General features: G+C 48.0%; 1 protein-coding gene across 1 annotated transcript in view; it reads left to right on the top strand.

Annotated features, from left to right (window-relative positions):
- Positions 1-23296, top strand: part of LOC144503791 (dynein regulatory complex protein 11-like) — a 531388-nt gene that overhangs the window by 372738 nt on the left and 135354 nt on the right. The window contains exon 14 of the mRNA XM_078228677.1: positions 18972-19079. Within this exon, the coding sequence (XP_078084803.1) occupies positions 18972-19079 (108 nt within the window). The remainder of the gene's footprint in view (positions 1-18971; positions 19080-23296) is intronic.

Raw genomic sequence — 23296 nt, 5'->3', positions numbered from 1 at the left:
GAACATTAATCATGAAAAAAATTTGTCACTAAACTCGCCCCATCTCGTACTCAGTACAGGTGCAGTCCTGCTCCTTCCGACCAGCTCAAGTGCACTTTCCTCAAAGGCCTGAGGATCCTCAGCTCGGACATCACACAGGCTGACTGCCCACGCATTCTGATTGTGCTCATGTTTGTCTGCAATGAGACAGATGGAGAGAATGCAGGCAGGACTCATGCCAAGAGATGTGGTAATGATGTCCGGCATATGTAGTAGCTGTGGGGGTGCGGGTGGGGGGGGGGGGGGGGGGGGAGGGGGGGGTGTGGAGTGGGGTTGTAAGGGAGGAGAGGAATCTAAGGGGAGGGGAGAATGTTTTTTTTTCTCCTGTTTCTGAGCTGTAATTTTCTATGGTTCTTTTCTCTGAGACAGGATGAATGTTGAGACCCTGTGAGGTAGCTGGGAGTGAGATCACAGTGGAATAACGAAGAACAAAGAACAAAGAAAATTACAGCACAGGAATAGGCCCTTTGGCTCTCCAAGCCTGCACCGACCATGCTGCCCGACTTAACTGAAACCCCCGACACTTCCGGGGACCATATCCCTCTATTCCCATCCTATTCATGTATTTATCAAGACCCCCTTTAAAAGTCACGACGCTTCCATTACCTGCCCCAGCAAAGAGTTCCAGGCACCCACCACCCTCTGTGTAAAAAATCTGCCTCATTCATTTCCTTTAAACCTTGCCCCTCGCATCTAAAACCTGTGCCCCCTAGTAATTGACTCTTCCACCTTGGGAAAAAGCTTCTGACTATCCACTCTGTCCATGTCCCTCATAATCTTGTAGACTTCTATCAGGTCGCCCCTCAATCTCTGTCGTTCCAGTGAGAACAAACCAAGTTTCTCCAACCTCTCCTCATAGCTAATGTCCTCCATGCCAGGCAACATCCTGGTAAATCTTTTCTGTATCCTCTCCAAAGCCTCCTCATCCTTCTGGTAGTGTGGCGACTAGAATTAAACACTATATTCCAAGTGCGGCCTAATTAAGGTTCTATAAAGCTGCAACATGACTTGCCAATTATTAAACTCAATGCCCCGGCTGATGAAGGCAAGCATGCCGTATGCCTTCTTGACTATCTTCTCCACCTGCATTGCCATTTTCAGTGACCTGTGTACCTGTACACCCAGATCCCTTTGCCTATCAATACTCTTAAGGGTTCTGCCATTTACCATATATTTCCTATCTGTATTAGACCTTTCAAAATGCATTACCTCACATTTGTCCGGATTAAACTCCATCTGCCATCTCCCCGCCCAAGTTTCCAACCGATCTATATCCTGCTGTATCCTTTGATGGTCCTCATCGCTATCCACAAATCTACCAAACTTTGTTTCATCCGCAAACTTACTAATCAAACCAGTTACATTTTCCTCCAAATCATTTATATATATATAGCAAAAGTCCCAGCACTGATCCCTGAGGAATGCCACTTGCCACAGTCCTCCATTCAGAAACGCACCCTTCCACTGCTACCCTCTGTCTTCTTTGATCGAGCCAGTTTTGTATCCACCTTGCCAGCTCACCTCTGATCCCATGCGACTTCACCTTCTGCACCAGTCTGCCATGAGAGACCTTGTCAAAGGCCTTACTGAAGTCCATGTCGACAGCACCCACTGCCCTACCCTCATCAATCATCTTCGTCACTTCCTCGAAAAACTCGATCAAGTTAGTGAGACAGGACCTCCCCTCCACAAAATCATGTTGCCTCTCACTAATACGTGGACTTATTTCCAAGTGGGAATAAATTCTGTCTCGAAAAATCCTCTCCAATAATTCCCCTACCACTGATGTAAGGCTCACCGGCCTGTAATTACCTGGATTATTCTTGCTACCCTTCTTAAACAAACGAACAACATTGGCTATTCTCCAATCCTCTGGGACCTCCCCTGTAGCCAGTGAGGATACAAAGATTTCTCTCAAGGCCCCAGCATTTTGCTCCCTTGCCTCTCTCAGTATTCTGGGGTATATCCCATCAGGCCCTGGGGACTTATCTACCTTAATTTTTCTCAAGAACCCCAATACCACCTCCTTTTTGATCTCAACATGACTCAAACTATCAACACATCCTTTCGCAAACTCATCATCCACCAAGTCCTTCTCTTTGATGAATACTGACGCAAAGTACTCATTTAATACCTCGCCCATTTCCTCTGGCTCCATGCATAGATTCCCTCCCTTGCCCTTGAGTGGGCCATCCTTCTCCTCTTACTCTTTATATGTATGTAAAAAGACTTGGAATTTTCCTTAATCCTGCTGGCCAATGCTTTTTCGTGACCCCTTTCAGCCCTCCTTACTCCTTGTCTAAGTTTCTTTCTACTTTCCTTGTATTCCACACTTGCTTCGTGTGTTCCCAACCTCCTAGCTTTGACAAATGCTTCCTTTTTCTCTTTGACTAGGCTCATAATATCTGTCGTTATCCAAGGTTCCAAAGAAGTAGGGGAGATCCGAAATGAATACTTTCTGTCGGTATTCACAAAGGAGAGGGATGTGTTGACTGGGAGTGTCTCGGAGGGGAGTGTTGACCCGTTAGAGAAAACTTCCATTACAATCGAGGAAGTGTTAGGTTTTTTAGGGAATATAAAGACTGACAAATCCCCAGGACCTGATGGAATCTATCCGAGGCTGCTCAGGGGGACGAGAGATGAAATCGCTGGGCCTCTGACGCAAATCTTTGTCTCGTCACTGGACACAGGTGAGGTCCCAGAGGATTGGAGGATAGCTAATGTGTCCCGTTATTTAAGAAGGGTAGGAAGGATAACCCGGGAAATTATAGGCCGGTGAGCTTGACGTCCGTAGTAGGGAAGTTGTTGGAGACGATTCTTAGAGATAGGATGTATGCGCATTTAGAAAGGAATAAACTCATTAACCATAGTCAGCATGGTTTTGTGAGAGGGAGGTCATGCCTCACTAACCTGGTGGAGTTTTTTGAAGAAGTGACTAGAATGGTTGACGAAGGAAGGGCCGTGGATGTCGTCTACATGGACTTTAGTAAAGCGTTTGACAAAGTCCCTCATGGTCGGTTGGTGCAAAAGGTTTGATCTCATGGGATAAAGGGGGAGGTGGCTAGATGAGTGGAGAACTGGCTTGGTCACAGAAGACAGAGGGTGGTAGTGGAAGGGTCTTTTTCCGGCTGGATGCCTGTGACTAGTGGTGTTCCGCAGGGCTCTGTATTGGGACCTCTGCTGTTTGTGATTTATATAAACGATCTGGAAGAAGGTGTAACTGGGGTGATCAGTAAGTTTGCGGACGACACGAAAATGGCAGGACTTGCAGATCGTGAGGAACATTGTCAGAGGCTCCAGAAGGATATAGATAGGCTGGAAATTTGGGCAAAGAAATGGCAGATGGAGTTCAATCCAGATAAATGCGAAGTGATGCATTTTGGTAGAACTAACGTAGGGGGGGAGCTATACGATAAATGGCAGAACCATAAAGGGTGTAGATACGCAAAGGGACCTCGGTGTGCAAGTCCACAGATCCTTGAATGTGACGTCACAGGTGGAGAAGGTAGTGAAGAAGGCATATGGCATGCTTGTCTTTATAGGACGGGGCATAGAGTATAAAAGTTGGGGTCTGATGTTGCAGTTGTATAGAACGTTGGTTCGGCCGCATTTGGAATACTGCGTCCAGTTCTGGTCGCCACACTACCAGAAGGACGTGGAGGCTTTAGAGAGAGTGCAGAGGAGGTTTACCAGGATGTTGCCTGGTATGGAAGGGTATGAGGAGAGATTGGGTAAACTGGGGTTGTTCTCACTGGAAAGACGGAGGATGAGGGGTGACCTAATAGAGGTGTATAAAATTATGAAAGGCAGAGATAGGGTGAACGGTGGGAAGCTTTTTCCCAGGTCGGTGGTGACGTTCACGAGGGGTCATAGATTTAAGGTGAAGGGGGGGAGGTTTAACACGGATATCAGAAGGACGTATTTTACACAGAGGGTGGTGGGGGCCTGGAATGCAAAGAACAAAGAACAGTACAGCACAGGAAACAGGCCCTTCGGCCCTCCAAGCCTGTGCCGCTCCTTGGTCCAACTAGACCAATCGTTTGTATCCCTCCATTCCCAGGCTGCTCATGTGACTATCCAGGTAAGTCTTAAACGATGTCAGCGTGCCTGCCTCCACCACCCTACTTGGCAGCGCATTCCAGGCCCCCACCACCCTCTGTGTAAAAAACGTCCCTCTGATGTCTGAGTTATACTTCGCCCCTCTCAGCTTGAGCCCGTGACCCCTCGTGATCGTCACCTCCAACCTGGGAAAAAGCTTCCCGCTGTTCACCCTATCTATACCCTTCATAATCTTGTATACCTCTATTAGATCTCCCCTCATTCTCCGTCTTTCCAAGGAGAACAACCCCAGTCTACCCAATCTCTCCTCATAGCTAAGACCCTCCATACCAGGCAACATCCTGGTAAACCTTTTCTGCACTCTCTCCAATGCCTCCACGTCCTTCCGGTAGTGCGGTGACCAGAACTGGACGCAGTACTCCAAATGTGGCCTAACCAGCGTTCTATACAGCTGCATCATCAGACTCCAGCTTTTAACTCTATACCCCGTCCTATAAAGGCAAGCATACCATATGCCTTCTTCACCACCTTCTCCACCTGTGTTGCCACCTTCAAGGATTTGTGGACTTGCACACCTAGGTCCCTCTGTGTTTCTATACTCCTGATGACTCTGCCATTTATTGTATAACTCCTCCCTACATTATTTCTTCCAAAATGCATCACTTCGCATTTATCCGGATTAAACTCCATCTGCCACCTCTCCGCCCAATTTTCCAGCCTATCTATATCCTGCTGTATTGCCCGACAATGCTCTTCGCTATCTGCAAGTCCAGCCATCTTCGTGTCATCCGCAAACTTGCTGATTACACCAGTTACACCTTCTTCCAAATCATTTATATATATCACAAATTGCAGAGGTCCCAGTACAGAGCCCTGCGGAACACCACTGGTCACAGACCTCCAGCCGGAAAAAGACCCTTCGACCACTACCCTCTGTCTCTTATGGCCAAGCCAGTTCTCCACCCATCTAGCCACTTCCCCTTGTATCCCATGAGCCTTAACCTTCTTAACCAACCTGCCATGTGGGACTTTGTCAAATGCCTTACTGAAATCCATATAGACGACATCCACGACCCTTCCTTCATCAACCGTTTTTGTCACTTCCTCAAAAAACTCCACCAAATTTGTAAGGCACGATCTCCCTCTTACAAAACCATGCTGTCTGTCACTAATAAGATTGTTCCGTTCTAAATGCACATACATCCTGTCTCTAAGAATCCTCTCCAACAACTTCCCTACCACGGACGTCAAGCTCACCGGCCTATGCGCTGCCGGGCAAGGTGGTGGTGGAGGCGGACACACTGGGAACGTTTAAGACTTATCTCGATAGCCACATGAACGGAGTGGGAATGGAGGGATACAAAAGAATGGTCTAGTTTGGACCAGGGAGCGGCGCGGGCTTGGAGGGCCGAAAGGCCTGTTCCTGTGCTGTTTTGTTCTTTGTTCTTTATTCCTAAAACTTGCCATACTTATCCTTCATCTTTACAGGAATGTGCCAGTCCTGTATCCCTATCAACTTACACTTGAATGCCTCCCACATGTCAGATGTTGGTTTGCCCTTAAGCATCTGCCCCCAATCTACATTCTTCAGTTCCTGCCTCATATTGTTGTAATTAGCCTTCCTCAATTTAGCACCTTAACTTGAGGACTGCACTTATCTTTATCCATCAGTACCTTAAAGCTTACTGAATTGTGGTCACTTTTCCCAACTGCTCCACTACTGAAACATCGACCACCTGGCTGGGCTCATTCCCCAATACCAGGTCCAGTATGGACCATTCTCGAGTTGGACTGTCGACATACTGTTTCAAGAAACCCTCCTGGATGTTCCTTCCAAACTCTGCCTCATCCACGCCCCTAGCACTAAGTGAGGCCCAGTCAATATAGGGGAAGTTAAAATCTCCCACCACAACAACCCTATTTTACATCGTGCCAAAATCTGCCTACATATCTGTTCCTGTAGCTCCCACTGGCAGTTGGGTGCCTGATAGTAAACCCCCAACATTGTGACTACACCCTTCCTATTCCTGAGCTTTACCTATATTGCCTCGCTGTATGAGCCCTCCGAGATGTCCTCCCGCAGTACAGCTGTGGTTAACCAGTTGTGCAACTCCCCACCCCTTTTACATCCCCCTCTATCCCGCCTGAAACATCTGTATCCTGGAATGTTAAGCTGCCAATCCTGTCCTTCCCTTAACCAAGCCTCTGTAATGGCAACAACATCATAGTTCCTAGTACTAATCCAAGCTCTAAGTTCATCTGCGTTACCTGTTACACTTCTCACATTGAAACAAATACACTTAAGTCCACAGATCCGCTTTAATTAGCAACCTCACTCTGCTTGCTGTTCCTCTGAGTCTTACCGGCCCCACTTTCTGGTTCTCCTTCAGTTAATTCACCTTTGCTTTGGTTCCCAATTCCCTGCCATGATAGCAACCTGTGGGAACCTGTGTGATGGGTGTGTTAAGGGGTGCAGCTGGACATTTGAGAAGGCAGACTTTCATGAAGAAAGCCATTCATCTTAATTTAGACATAGAAATATAGAAGATAGGAGCAGGAAGAGACCATATGTCCCTTCGAGCCTGCTCCGTCATTTATTACAATCATGGAAGATCATCTAACTCAAGAGCTTAATCCTGCTTTCTCTCCATAACCTTTGATCCCATTCGCCCCAAGTGCTATATCCAGCTGTTTTGGCATTAACTACTTCCTGTGGTATTCCACAGGCTCACCACTCTTTGGGTGAAGAAATGTCTCCTCACCTCCGTCCGAAATGGCCTACCCTGAATCCTCAGACTCTGGCTCCAGGTTCTGGACTCCCCCACCATCAGGAATATCCTCCCTGCATCTCCCTTGTCTCGTCCTGTTAGAATTTTATAAGTCTTTATGAGATTCCCCCCTCATTCGTTAGAACTCCAGCAAAAACAATCCTAACCGAGTCAATCTCTCCTCATACATCAGTTCCGCCATCCCTGGAATCAGTCTGGTAAACCTTCACTGGACTCCCTTGAGAGCAAGAACATCCTTCCTCAGAAAAGGAGACCAAAACTGCACACAATACTCTAGGTGTGGCCTCACCAAAGCCCTATATAATTGCAACACCACATCCCTGCTCCTGTACTCAAAACCTCTCACAATGAAGGTCAACATGCCATTTGCCTTCTTTACTGCCTGCTGCACCTGCATGCTTACCTTCAGTGACTGGTGCACAAGGATACCCAGGACCCGTTGCATACTCCCCTTTCCCAATTTACAGCCATTCAGATAGTAATCTGCCTTCTTGTTTTTGCTTCCAAAGTAAATAACCTCACATTTATCCAAATTATACTGCATTTGCCATTGGTTTGCCCGCCCACCCATCCAATCTGTCCAGATCATTCTGAAGGATCTCTGCATTCGGTCACAGTTCACCCTCCCAGCCAACTTGGTATCATCTGCAAATTTTGAGATGTTACATTTTGTTCCCTCATCCAAATCATTAATATATATTGTGAATAGCTGAGGTCCCAGCACCGATCCCTGTGGCACCCCACTCGTTACTGCTTGCCAATTTAAAAAGCACCCATTAATTCCTACTCTTTGTTTCCTCTCTGCCAACCAATTTTCTATCCATCTCAATACACTTCCCCAACCTCATGCACTTTAATCTTGCACGATAATCTCTTGTGCGGGACTTTGTCAAACGCTTTCTGAAAGTGCAAATATACCACATCGACTGGCTCCCCCTTGTCAACTCTACTAGTTGCATCTTCAAAGAATTCCAACAGATTTGTCAAGCATGATTTCCCCTTCATAAATCTATGCTGACTCTCTGATCCTCCCAGTGCTTACTAAATGCTCTGCTATAAAGTCTTTAATAATGGATTCGAGAATTTTCCCCACCACCGAAGTTAAGCTTACTGGTATATAATTCCCTGTTTTCTCTCCACCTCCCTTTTTGAATATTGTAGTGACATTAGCTACCCTCCAATCTGCGGGGACTGTTCCAGAGTCTATAGAATCCTGGAAGATGACCACCAATGCATCCACGATTTCCAGAGCCACTTCCTTATCTACTCTGGGGTGTAGATTATCAGGCTCTGGAGATTTATCTGCCTTCAATGTCATCAATTTCTCTACTAATATTGATCTCCCTCAGTTCTTCCCTCTCACTAAATCTTGCATTCTCCAACATTTCTAGCATTTGATTTGTGTCCTCTTCTGTGAAGACAGAACCAAAGTATGTATTCAGTCGCTCGGCCATTTCTTTGTACCCTATTATACATTTCCCCCGTTTCTGTCTGTAGAGGACCTACATTTGTCTTAATAGAACATAGCACAGTACAGGCCCTTCGGCCCTCGATGTTGTGCCGAGCTTTGTCCGAAACTAAGATCAAGCTATCCCACTCCCTATCATTCTGGTGTGCCCCATGTGCCTATCCAATAACCGCTTGAAAGTTCCTAAAGTGTCTGACTCCACTGTCACAGCAGGCAGTCCATTCCACACCCCAACCACTCTCTGAGTAAAGAACCTACCTTGGACATCCTTCCTATATCTCCCACCATGAACCTTATAGTTATGCCCCCTAGTAACAGCCCATCCACCCGAGGAAATAGTCTCTGAACGTCCACTCGACCCTCGTCAGACCCCACTTGGAGTACTGTGCTCAGTTCTGGTCGCCTCACTATAGGAAGGATGTGGAAAAGATTGAAAGGGTGCAGAGGAGATTTACAAGGATGTTGCCTGGATTGAGTGGCATGCCTTATGAGGATAGGCTGAGGGAGCTCGGTCTTTTCTCCTTGGAGAGACGAAGGATGAGAGGAGACCTAATAGAGGTATATAAGATGTTGAAAGGCATAGATCGGGTGGACTCTCAGAGGCTTTTTCCCAGGGTGGAAATGTCTGCTACGAGAGGACACAGGTTTAAGGTGCTGGGGGGTAGGTACAGGGGAGATGTTAGGGGTACATTTTTCACACAGAGGGTGATGGCCGAGTGGAATCGGCTGCCGTCAGGGGTGGTGGAGGCGAACTCAATAGGGTCTTTTAAGAGACTCCTGGATGAGTACATGGAGCTTGATAGGATGGAGGGTTATAGGTAGGCCTAGAAGGTAGGGATGTGTTCGGCACAACTTGTGTGCCGAAGGGCCTGTTTCTGCTGTAGTTTTTCTATGTTTCTATGTCTATGTTTCTATCTATCCCCCTTATCATCTTATAGAACATAGAAAAGCTACAGCACAAACAGGCCCTTCGGCCCACAAGTTGCACCAAACAATTTCCTTACCTTCTAGGCTCATCTATAATCTTACTAACCTCCATGAACCTATCCAAAAGTCTCTTAAAAGACTCAATCGAATCCGCTTCCACCACCACTACCGGCAGCTGATTCCACGCACCCACCACCCTCAGTGAAAAACTTACCCCGAACATCTCCTCTGTACCTACTCTCCAGCACCCTAAACCTGTGGCCTCTTGTGACAACCATTTCAGCCCTGGGTAAAAGCCTCTGAGAATCCGCTCTATCAATACCTCTCAACATCTTATACACCTCTATCAGGTCACCTCTCATCCTTCGCCTCTCCAAGGAGAATAGACCTAGCTCTCTCAACCTATCCTCAGAAGACATACCACTTAATCCCGGCAACATCCTCGTAAACCTCCTCTGCACCCGTTCTATGGCTTCCACATCCTTTCTGTAATGAGGCGACCAGTACTGGGCACAGTACTCCAGGTGGGGTCTGACCAGGGTCCTATACAGCTGCAGCATTATCTCTCAATTTCTAAACTCAATTCCTCTATTGATGAAGGCCAGTATTCCATACACCTTCTTAACCACAGCCTCTACCTGTGATGCCGCTTTGGGCATCCTATGAACCCGGACCCCAAGATCCCTCTGTTCTTCCACACTGCCAAGCGTCTTACCCTTAATATTATATTCTCCCATCCTATTCGACCTGCCAAAATGAACCACCACACACTTATCTGGGTTGAAGTCCATCTGCCACTTCTCCGCCCAGTCTTGCATCCTATCTATGTCTTGTTGCAACTGCTGACATCCCTCTACACTATCCACAACACCTCCAACCTTTGTGTCATCAGCAAACTTGCCAACCCATCCTTCCACTTCCTCATCCAGGTCATTTATAAAAATCACAAAGAGCAAGGGTCCCAGAACAGATCCCTGGGGCACCCTGCTGGTGACCGACCTCCACTCTGAAAAAGACCCATCTATAACCACTCTTTGCCCTCTGTGGGCAAGCCAGTTCTGAATCCACAAAGCAACGTCCCCTTGTATCCCATGCCCCTTCACTTTCTCCATAAGCCTTGCATGGGGCACCTTATCAAACGCCTTACTGAAATCCATATAAACCACACCTACCGCTCTTCCCCTGTCTAAGTGTCTAGTCACATCTTCAAAAAACTCAATCAGACTCGTAAGGCATGATCTGCCTCGGACAAAGCCGTGCTGGCTACTTCTGATCATACTATTCCTTTCCAAATGTTCACAAATCCTGCCTCTCAGGATCTTCTCCATCAACTTACCAACCACTGAGGTTAGACTCACCGGTCTATAATTTCCTGGGCTATCTCTTCTCCCTTTCTTGAATAACGGAACCACATCCGCCATCCTCCAATCCTCCGGAACCTCTCCCGTCTCCATTGACGACGCAAAGATCATCGCCTGAGGATCAGCAATCTCTTCCCTCGCCTCCCACAGTAACCCGGGGTACATCCCATCCGGTCCCGGCGATTTATCCAACTTGATGCTTTTCAACAGCTCTGATAGATCCTCTTTCCTAATGCCCACATGCTCAATCTTCTCAGTCCACTGCAAGTCTGCACTGCAACTACCAAGATCCTTTTCCACTGTGAATACTGAAGCAAAGTATTCATTGAGTACCACTGCTATTTCAACTGGTTCAATACAGACTTTCCCACCATCACATTTGATAGGTCCTACTCCTTCACATATTATCCTCTTGCTCTTCACATACTTGTAGAATGCCTTGGGATGCCAAGGCCTTCTCATGTCCCCTCCTGGCTCTTCTAATTTCCCTCTTTAGTTCCTTCCTACTAGTCGTATACTCTTCTAGATTTCTAACATTACCTAGCTCCCTGAACCTTTTGCCAGCTTTTCTTTTCTTCCTGACTAAATCCGTTACAGTTTCCGCGCACCACGGTTCCTGTAACCTACCACAACTCCCCTGTCGCACCGGAACATTGCCGTGCAGAGCTCCAGACAAGTTTTCCTTGCAAATTTGCCACATTTCTTCCGTACATTTCCCTGAGAAAACCTCCTTCCAATTTATGCCTTTAATTTCCTGCCTAATAGCATCATAGTTATGTCCCCTCCTGTCCAAAGATGTGCGGGTTAGGTTGATTGGCCAGGTTAAAAATTGCCCCTTAGAGTCCTGGGATGTGTAGGTTAGAGAGATTAGCGGTTAAATATGTGGGGGTAGGTCCTGGGTGGGATTGTGGTCGGTGCAGACTCGATGGGCCGAATGGCCTCCTTCTGCACTGTAGGGTTTCTATGATTTCTAGTTGCCGTTACTCCAGATAAACACTTTCCTAGCTCAGTTGATCCTATCTCTCTCCAATGCTAGTGTAAAGGAGATAGAGTTTTGATCACTATCCCCAAAATGCTCTCCCACTGATAGATCTGACACCTGCCCAGGTTCATTCTCTGATATCAAATCAAGCACAGCCTCTCCTCTTGTAGGCTTATCCACATACTGTGTGAGGAAGCTCTCCTGAACACACCTAACAAACTCCCCTCCATCTAAACCTCTTACCCTCGGGATATTCCAATCGATATTTGGGAAATTAAAATCTCCCATCACGACCACTCTGTTATAATCACATCTCTCCAGAATCTGCTTCCCAATCTGCTCCTCCACATCTCTGCTACTATTGGGCGGCCGATAGAAAACACCCAGTAAAGTTACCTTCCTGTTCCTAACCTCCACCCACAGAGATTCCGTAGACAATCCTTCCGTGGCATCCATCTTTTCTACAGCTGTGACACTATCCCTGATCAACAGTGCCACTCCCCCACCTCTTTTGCCTCCTTCCCTGTCCCTCCTGAAACATCTGAAACCCGGCACTTGAAGTACCCAGTCCTGTCCCTGAGATAACCAAGTCTCTGTAATGGCCACCACATCACACTTCCAAGCAGCGATCCACGCTCTAAGCTCATCCATTTTGTTTACTATACTCCTTGCGTTAAAACAAACACACCTCAACCCTTCGGTCTGAGAGCTCCCCTTCCCCTTCACCTGCCTATCCTCCCTCTCACACTGCCGACCAGCCCCTCTTATTTTTACTCTAACCTCCTCTCTCCCAGTCACCACATTTTGATCCCCCCCCCCCCCCCCCCCACCTTCTCAACCATTCTAGTTTAAACCGTCCCCAGTAACCTTAGCAAACCTTCCCGCCAGAATATTGGTCCCCCTGGGATTTAAGTGAAACCTGTCCTTTTTGTACAGGTCGCACTGCCCCTAAAGAGGTCCCAATGACCCAGGAACCTAAATCCCTGCCCCCTGCTCCAATCCCTCAGCCATTCATTCATCCTCCACCTTATTCCGTTCCTTCCCTCACTGTCTCGTGGCACAGGTAGCAATCCTGAGATTACTACCTTAGCATTCCTTTTACTTAACTCCCTACCTAACTCCCTATATTCTCTTTTCATAACCCCTTCCCCTTTCCTGGCTACGTCGGCAGTACCAGTATGCACTACGACCTCTGGCTCCTCTCCCTCCCACTTAAGGATTTCTTGGACCCTGTCGGAAACATCCCTGATCCCAGCTCCAGGGAGGCAAACCACCATCCGCATTTCTCGACTTCTTCCACAGAAACGCCTGTCTGACCCCCTCACCGTGGAGTCCCCAATCACCACTGCCTTCCTACTCCTTTCCTTACCTTTTTTTGCTACAGGGCTGGACTCCGCACAGGAGGCACGACCACTGCTGCTTCCCCCAAGTGGGCTGTCCCCCCCAACAGTACTCAAACAAGAGTACTTATTCTTAAGGGGCACAACCACTGGGGTACTCTGAACCACCTGACTCTTCCCTTTCCTAACTGTGACCCACTCGCCTGATCCTTGTGGCCCCGGTGTTACCACCTGCTTATAACTCCTATCTATCACCTCCTCGCTTTCCCTGACCAGGCGAATGTCCTTGAGCTGCAGCTCCAGTTCCCTAACTTGGTCCCTTAGGAGCCGCAGCTCAATACACCTAGCGCAGATATGCACCTCTGGGAGGTTAGGCCACTCCACGACCTCCCACATCCGGCACCGAGCACAGCAAGCTGGCTTCAGATTCATTCCTCAGATTCCGCAGGGGAAGAAATAAGAGTTAAACGTTGGGGGGGGGGGGGGGGGGGGGGGGGCGTTCAGCTCTCACTCTGCTCCCTTCTCACTCCGCTGCCCGCTCTCAACGCTGCCCGCTGGATACTGCGGACTGCTTTTTAAACCTCCCGCGCGCTTAAAAAAAAAACTAAACTCCTTCCCAGGTCGCCCCGTGGGCGGCCTATTTCCACTTTTCAAATCTAAACTACTAAAACTACAAACCCCGCGAAAAAGTAAGTAAAAATAATCAATTTCTTACCCCTTTAGCTGAACACACAAATCGCTCCTCTCTTCTTTGCTCCGGTCAACAATATAAACCTCTATTAAGTCGCCGCTCATCCTCCTCCGCTCTAAAGAGAAAAGCCCTTGCTCCCTCAACCTTTCCTCATAAGACCTACCCTCCAAACCAGGCAGCATCCTGTTAAATCTCCTCTGTACTCTCTCCAATGATTCCACATCCTTCTTATAGTGAGGTGAACAGAACTGAACACAATATTCCAAATGTGGTCTCACCAAGGTCCTGTACAGTTGCAGCATAACCCCACGGCTCTTAAACTCAAACCCCCTGTTAATAAACGCAAACACACTATAGGCCTTCTTCACGTCTCTTGCCACTTGAGTGGCAACCTTCAGAGATTTGTGGATATGAACTCTCTGTTCCTCCACATTCCTCAGAACCCTGCCGTTGACCCTGTAATCCGCATTCAAATTTGTCCTACCAAAATAAATCACCTCGCACTCATCAATGTTAAACTCCATCTGCCATTTTTCGGCCCAGCTCTGCATTCTATCAATGTCTCTTTGCAGCCTACAACAGCCCTCCACCTCATCCACTACTCCACCAATCTTGGTGTCATCAGCAAATTTACTGACTCACCCTTCAGCCCCCTCCTCCAAGTCATTGATAAAAATCACAAATAGCAGAGGACCCAGCACTGATCCTTGTGGTACACCGCTGGTAACTGGTCTCCAGTCTGAAAATTTTCCATCCGCCACCACCCTCTGTCTTCTATGAGATAGCCAGTTACTTATCCAATCGGCCAAATTTCCCTCTATCCCACACCTCCTTACTTTCTTCATGAGCCTACCATGGGGAACCTTATCAAATGCCTTACTAAAATCCATGTATACGACATCAACTGCTCTACCTTCATCAACACACTTAGTTACCTCCTCAAAGAATTCAATCAAATTTGTGAGGCAAGACTTACCCTTCACGAATAATGATTGGAATGCAGTCTTTACAGATAATCAAGTCTTAAAGGCACAAACACTGTGAATTGTTTGTGAATACAATATGGACAATACAAACAATATTCACATTGTTTGTACCTTTAAGACTTGATTATCTGTAAAGACTGCATTCCAATCATTATTCTGAAAATTGAGTTTGTGTCTCTGTATGCCGTTTGTGAGCATTTCTCCACTCCATCTAACGAAGGGGCAGCGCTCCAAAAGCTAGTGGCATTTACTACCAAATAAGCCTGTTGGACTTTAGCCTGGTGTTGTTAAACTTCTAACTGTGACTATCCCCGTGGACAGTGAGGACCCAAAGATCAAAGCCAAAGGCTCTGCAATCTCATCCCTTGCCTCCCAAAGTATCCTAGGATATATCCCATCTGGCCCAGGGGACTTATCGACCCTCAGGTTTTTCAAAATTGCTAATACACCTTCCCTCAGAACATCTACCTCCTCCAGCCTATCAGCCTGTATCCCACTCTCATCCTCAAAAACATGGTCCCTCTCCTTGGTGAACACTGAAGAAAAGTATTCATTCCTCGCCTCTCCTATCTCTTCTGACTCCATGCACAAGTTCCCACTACTATCCTTGACCGGCCCTAACCTCACCCTGGTCGTTCTTTTATTTCTCACATAAGAGTAAAAAGCCTTGGGGTTTTCCTTGATCCGACCCGCCAAGGACTTCTCATGCCCCCTCCTAGCTCTCCTAAGCCCTTTTTTTAGCTCATTCCATGTTACCTTGTAACCCTCAAGCGACCCAACTGAACCTTGTTTTCTCATCCTTACATACGCTTCCTTTTTCCTCTTGACAAGACATTCAACCTCTTTTGTGAACCATGGTTCCCTCACTCGGCCATTTTCTCCCTGCCTGACAGGGACATACCTATCAAGGACACGCAGTATTTGTTCCTTGAACAAGCTCCACTTTTCATTTGTGCCTTTCCCTGACAGTTTCTGTTCCCATCTTATGCTCCCTAATTCTTGCCTAATCGCATCATAATTACCCCTCCCCCAATTATAAACCTTGCCCTGCCGTACGGCCCTATCCCTCTCCATTGCAATAATGAAAGACACCGAATTATGGTCACTATCTCTAAAGTGCTCTCCCACAACCAAATCTAACACTTGTCCCGGTTCATTACCCAGTACCAAGTCCAATGTGACGCCACCTCTTGTCGGCCTATCCACAAATTGTGTCAGGAAACCCTCCTGCACACTGTACAAAAACTGCCCCATCCGAACTATTCGACCTATAAAGGTTCCAATCAATGTTTGGAAAGTTAAAGTCACCCATGACAACTACCCTGTGACCTCCACACCTATTCATAATCTGCTTTGCAATTTCTTCCTCCACATCTCTATTACCGTTTTGGGGCCTATAGAAAACCCCCAACAATGTGACTGCTCCTTTCCTATTTCTAACTGCAGCCCATATTACCTCAGTAGGCAGATCCCCCTCGAACTGCCTTTCAGCAGCCGTTAAACTATCCTTGATTAACAATGCTACTCCTCCATCTCTTTTACCAGCTTCCCTACTCTTACTGAAACATCTATACCCCGGAACTTCCAACAACCATTCCTGTCCCTGTTCTAACCATTGTCTCCGTAATGGCCACAACATTGTAGTCCCAAGTACCAATCCACACTCCAAGTTTACCTACCTTATTCCGGATGCTCCTTGCATTGAAGTAGACACACTTCAACCCACCTTCCTGTCTGCCGGGACACTCCTGCGACCTTGATACCCTCCTCAGTACCTCACTACACTCAACACTGGCTTCTGGACTACAGCTCATTTTCCCATCCCCCTGACAAATTAGTTTAAACCCCCCCGAAGAGCCGTAGCAAATTTCCCTTCCAGGATATTGGTGCCCCTCTGGTTCAGGTGCAAACCGTCCTGTTTGTACAGGTCCCACCTCCACCAGAATGTGCTCCAATTATCCATGAAACTGAAACCCTCCCTCCTTCACCATCCCTGCAGTCTTCACCAACCTCTTTCTCTTCACATATCTATAGAAACTCTTAGTGTCAGTTTTTATGTTCCCTGCAAGCTTACTTTCATGCTGTATTTTCCCCGACTTCTTCCTGTACTGGATCCCTGTCCTGTAATGCAGAGAGCTGGCACTCACTATTGCTGCCAACACCTCCCACACAGGAGGGTAAATCAGTCATGATGATGATTGCAGAGGAAAAGGGAAACAAACAATTCCTGCACCTGAAAGAGGTTTCACATGTTTGATTCAAAATGGTTGTACAGAATCGAAGGAGGGATTGTTGATTCTGTGTATGGTTTGCTTCATTTATGCAAATACTTCATTTTTAGATATTTCTGTCAATGCAATTACATTTCAATGCTAAGCTTAAAAAATTAACTAACACTTGACTATATTTTAAAACTCAGAAGGCATGCTAGGTTAGCAACTGCATTTTTGAAAAGTACGATGCCAGCAACACAGGCTTTTCATAAGCCAAACTACGTTTTCCACAACAAATGACATATATTGCAGTTTCAGCTCTGTATTTGCAGTTCAAAACATAGAACAGTACAGCACAGAACAGGCCCTTCGGCCCACGATGTTGTGCCGAGCTTTATCTTCAGTAAGAAGTCTCTCAACGCCAGGTTAAAGTCCAACAGGTTTATTTGGTCGCACAAGCCACAAGCTTTCGAAGCGCTGCACCTCCATCAGGTGAGTGAGGAGTTGTGTTCACAAACAGGACATATAAAGACACAAACTCAATTTACAAAATAATGGTTGAAATGCGAGTCTTTACAGGTAATCAAGTCTTAAAGGTACAGACAATGTGAGTGGAGAGAGGGTTAAGCACAGGTTAAAGAGATGTGTATTGTCTCCATCCAGGACTGTTAGTGAGATTTTGCAAGCCCAGGCAAGTCGTGGGGATTACAGATAGTGTGACATGAACCCAAGATCCCGGTTGAGGCCGTCCTCGTGTGCGGAACTTGGCTATCAGTCTCTGCTCAGCAACTCTGTGCTGTCGTGTGTCGTGAAGGCTGCCTTGGAGAACACTTACCCGAAGATCAGAGGTCAAATGCCCATGACCGCTGACGTGTTCTCCAACAAGAAGAGAACACTCTTGCCTGGTGATTGTCGAGCGGTGTTCATTCATCCGTTGTTGTAGCGTCTGCATGGTCTCCCCAATGTACCATGCCTCGGGACATTCTTTCCTGCAGCATATCAGATTCATGACACATGACAGCACAGAGTTGCTGAGCAGAGACTGATAGCCAAGTTCTGCACACATGAGGACGGCCTCAATCGGGATCTTGAGTTCATGTCACACTATCTGTAACCCCCATGACTTACCTGGGCTTGCAAAATTTCACTAACTGTCCTGGCTGGAGACAAATCTCTTTAACCTGTGCTTAACCCTCTCTCTACTCACATTGTCTGTACCTTTAAGACTTGATTACCTGTAAAGACTTGCATTCCAACTATTATCTTGTAAATTGAGTTTGTGTCTTTACATGCCCTGTTTGTGAACACAGCTCCTCACTCACCTGATGAAGGAGCAGCGCTCTGAAAGCTCGTGCTACCAAAACAACCTGTTGGACTTTAACTTGGTGTTGTGAGACTTCTTACTGTGCTTACCCCAGTCCAATGCCGGCATCTCCACATCTTTGCAGTTCAGTTCAGCTTTGTTTTTGAGTTCTGTATTCAAGATCAGTACAGGGGACTGGCAGAAAAAGTCAGCCTCTCGCTCCAGCTTTTCTCTTTCTTTTTGTTTTTTCAATTATTTAATTTTAAGTTCTGTTCAATAAAATAAATTCATTAAAACTTCATACTAGTGCCATCTTCGTTTATTCAAAGGAATGAATGGACCCGACAACACTCTGATTCTATTAACATCTTCATTAGGGCTCCCTCTGAGAAATGTGGAGCTGTCTTCCTGGCTGCTATGCCCCCAGATGGACTTGGTACCAGTCTTGGGGAAGCATTTAAAAGGATCACGCCTCTGCCCCCACCACCCCCCCTCCCCCGCCCCGAGATGAGTAAATCAGGGGCAGGCCACCAGAAGCGCAGCATGAAATTCGTGAAAACATTTTTCAAAGTGGCTGAAGATTTGGCGATTTTTCTCACTGATGGCGCCAGCGGGTTTCTCTCCAGTTTTCTTGCTGAAGTTGATACTTTGGAAAAATATTGGAAAATTCTGCCCAGAGTTTTTATTAAATCAGTATGAACTAAACTTTAACCTAGATACAGATATGCTGCAATGTCCACTGAATCTCTCAAATAAGAACTTAGAGTTATAAAAATGAGAAAGTGATTCAATTTCTTGCCCTTTTCTGCACAGGTGAATACAACTACCTTGGAACCACACTGCGGCAAACTGATATCGAACCAATGCCTTCTCTCTTAGATGTGAGACAGCTGATTGCATTATATGGGATTCTCCCTTTGGGTAAGAGATTGTAAATGAGAACTAAGGCTTTTAGAAAATATGCTCTATTCAATCAGTATTTGTAAACTTCAAAAAGAAAAAAAGACTTGCATTTATACAGCGCCTTTTATGACCACTGTTCATCTCAAAGTGCTTTACAGCCAATGAAGTAATTTCTGAACTGTCGTCACTATTGTAATGTATTGCCACCAGTTTGCAGACAGTGGGGGCGATTCTCTCAGCCCACTGAGCTGCTCGAGTAGCGAAGCGGGCCAGGAGACATTAGCAGTGGCCGTTACTCGGGCTTCCCGCTGGGCATCACGGCCTCCGCGTGTCTCCCAGCCTAAGTTTTTTAACGCAAATGGATTCTTGCTGAAAATTGGCATGGTGGCTATTTATATGCTTTACCCTGCCTTTGCGTTTACAACTGCTCTGTAAAAGTCAGGACCTGGTGTGGCAGCACCGAAAAGGAGCAAGGAGGTAAGTGGTATGGAGCTGTAGCCCCCTGGGGGAGGGGGGTGGTGGAGTTCATTAGGTGCTGAAAGTGTTTTCCCAGGCTCAGGGATGTTCCATTGTTCTGGCTGTGGGGTGGGGTGGGAGACTTTACTGAGTGCTGGTGGGGCTGCTGTTTCCAGGCACAGGGTTATTCCATTGGTCTGGCTGTGGGGTGGGGTGGGAGACTTTACTGAGTGCTGGGGTTATGATTGGGGGAGGGATGGGGGGGGGGGGAGAGGGGAGGCGGGTGAGGGGGGGTGTCATGTGCTGTCAGAGGCTCATCAAATCAGGCAGCTGGCACTCCAAGCAGGGGAGCTCATGTTAACACAGACACTGCATTGACTCTGCAGTGATTGGGAACCTATATTGTGATGATCAGCAGGCTGCCCCTGCCCTGTGTGTCTGATCTGCAACACAGGCCTGGAAAGGAATGCAGTAGTAGCACCCATGGCAATGGCTTAAAGGTGCGCAATGGCTATGCCTGCACACTAACCTGTATACTCTCCCTGCCTGCTATAGCCAATGGCGAGCAACCTATTCAGGTGACGCACAGCACCGCGGATTGTTTTGTGTTGCCAGCATCGACAAGTGGGGACACTGGTCCCAGTGAGGGAGTGGGGAGTCCCGGGATAATGAAAAGGAAAGACATGTATCTATATCTCTCTCTCTCATAGAAACATAGAAGATAGGAGCAGGAGGAGGCCATCTGGCCCTTTGAGCCTGCTCTGCCATTCATTACTATCATCGCTGATCATTCAATTCAATAGCCAAATCCTGCTTTCGCCCCATAACCTTTGATCCCATTCGCCCCAAGTGCTATATCCAGCCGCCTCTCGAATACATTCAATGTTCTGGCATCAACTACTTCCTGTGGTCATGATTTCCACAGGCTCACCACCTTTTGGGTGAAGAAATGTCTCCTCACCTCCGACCTAAATGGTCTGCCCTAAATCCTCCGACTGTGACCCCTGGTTCTGGACTCTGGAGGGAGGGCACCCACTCCTAATGGAAGTGAAGGTGATGACGGCCGTGACTTCTACACCACTGGATCGTTCCAGGAACCCAACGATGACATCTGTGGTATATCACATGCATGTGTGCGCCAGTTTACGAATGCCTTGCACACCTGGGCAGGCCAGCACATTCAATTTGATGTTGGCCAGGCGCAGCAGGAGGCCTGGGCTGCAGGTTTCGCCGCCATCGTTGGCATGCCCCATGTGCAAGGGGCTGTGGATGGGACGCAAATCACCTTGCGGTCCCCATGAGGTGAGGGACAAACAAGAAGGGCTTCCACTCACTGAATGTCCAGATAGTCTGTGACCACAGACTAATAATTATGCAGGCGTGTGCACGGCACCCAGGGAATGTCCATGATAGCTACGTGCTGAGGTGTTCGGACATCCCTGGGCTATTTGAAGACTGGCTCAGGCTGCCAGGATGGATCGTGGGGTATAAGGGCTACAGCTGAGGTCATGGCTGATGACACTAGTACAGAGGCCCGAAACCGAGGCAGAGACCAGCTACAATGAGGCCCATGCTGTCACCCAGCCTGTTGTGGAACGGTGCACAGACCTGCTTAAGATGCGGTTCCAGTGCTTGGACCACTCTGGGGGTGCCCTCCAATACGGCTTCGTGCGGGCCTGCCGCATCATCATTGCGTATGCATACTCCACAATATTGCGCAACAGCAGGGAGACCATCTGGAAGAAGGGGAGGAGGAGGAGGACCGCCAACCGCAGAATGTGAAGGAAGTGGCCGATGAGCAGCTGGAGGATGGAGGACAGACTGCGATGGCGAGGACAGGGCGGGAATGGATACACTCATAGCAGCAAGGTTCACCAAGTTGCTGCCATGCAGTATGGTGGCTGCTGCCATCACTCTCCCACCACACCCCAGGTAACGGCTGCAGCCGTTACCCCCCCAACCCATCCATCCCCCATGGTTCTGAGTCACATCACAACAGGGTAATGAACCTAGGTTCGCCGTGCTAGCAAATCTTTGGTAGAGGCTGGAGGCTGATGACGACTCATTGTAAGGCACATTGGGATCCTGCCCTGATGCCACACAAGTCTGACTCCTATCTTGTCTCTGACTGTACACTGACACCGAGGCCCACGTAGGAGTAAGGGTTTTGACCATAAGTGTGTGAACCAATTGGCCCGGCTGACCTGCGGATGACACTGATGTTTCCATGCCATTCTGTTCATCCAGCTGACCCTGAGATTCCCCAGTATAAGGAAGGGGGGATTTGGAAGGTCTGGGAACGTCTGGAGTCTCCTGGGTGGAAGGTCCCGGCATGGGCTCCAGCCATTCCTCCTCCCTCCGGATGCCCTTAGGGCCCAGGACACTCCATAGGACACCAGAGCAACTGGACTGAGATCCACAAGGCTTGGCATCACCTGGCTCTGCCAGTTCTGGAGATCCAGGTGCATCTGCCCCATGGTCTATGATCGCTCAGTGCTGGCCCTCTGAGACTGAGCAAGCTCTGGAGCCCCTCTGCTACAGCATTCTGTGAGCGAGCCAAGCCCTGGAGTCCCTCAGCATTAGCCCTGTGAGCCCAGGCGAGGTTGTTGAGGCCCACAGCCAGGGCCTGATGGGTGTCTCCAGAATCCCTACATGAGGCTCAGCCAAGGCCAGGTGTGTCTCCAAAATCCCTCTGACACCTGTAGCCATGGACTGATATGCCTCCAGAATGCCAGCAACACCCTCAGCTGTGACCCACTGTGTCTCTGCCATGGCCCGCTGTGTCTCCAGGATGGCCTGCACCCTGTCACTCATGAGGACAAATCCCTGACCCAGACTTTCCACTGCAGACACCACCCTTGCAAGTGCTGGCCTAGGTACCACGCGTGCTGGCACCACCTCCTGCGACAGTACTTTGTTTGACTCCTCATAACACCCTTGCAGTCGCAGCATGGTTGCTGACAGCCCATCTGCAATTACCCAGGTCTGCTGCATCTCTAACAGCTTCGAGATGACCGATCCCAGAGGCCTGGCACCTGGCTCAGATGTGGAGATGCCGGCGTTGGACTGGGGTAAGCACAGTAAGAAGTCTCACAACACCAGGTTAAAGTCCAACAGGTTTATTTGGTAGCAAATACCATAAGCTTTCGGAGCTTGCTGCTCCTTCGTCAGATGGAGTGGTCTCTGTTCTCCAACAGTGCACACACACAGAAATCAAGTTACAGAAGACTAATTAGAATGCAAATCTCTACAGCCAGCCAGGTCTTAAAAGGTACAGATAATGTTGTTGGAGGGAACATTAAACACAGGTTAAAGAGATGTGTATTGTCTCCAGACAGAACAGCTGGTGAGATTATGCAAGCCCAGGAGGCAAGCTGTGGGGGTTACTGATAATGTGACATAAATCCAACATCCCGGTTTAGGCCGTCCTCATGTGTGCGGAACTTGGCTATCAGTTTCTGCTCAGCGACTCTGCGCTGTCGTGTGTCGTGAAGGCCGCCTTGGAGAACGCTTACCTGAAGATCCAAGGCTGAATGCCCGTGACTGCTGAAGTGGTCCCCCACAGGAAGAGAACAGTCTTGTCTGGTGATTGTCGAGACTGTTCTCTTCCTGTGGGGGACCACTTCAGCAGTCACGGGCATTCAGCCTTGGATCTTAAGGTAAGCGTTCTCCAAGGCGGCCTTCACGACACACGACAGCGCAGAGTCGCTGAGCAGAAACTGATAGCCAAGTTCCGCACACATGAGGATGGCCTAAACCGGGATGTTGGATTTATGTCA

Source organism: Mustelus asterias, chromosome 14, assembly GCF_964213995.1.
Source record: "Mustelus asterias chromosome 14, sMusAst1.hap1.1, whole genome shotgun sequence".
Taxonomy (NCBI): Eukaryota; Metazoa; Chordata; class Chondrichthyes; order Carcharhiniformes; family Triakidae; genus Mustelus; species Mustelus asterias.
This window is presented reverse-complemented; position numbering and strand designations above follow the sequence as displayed.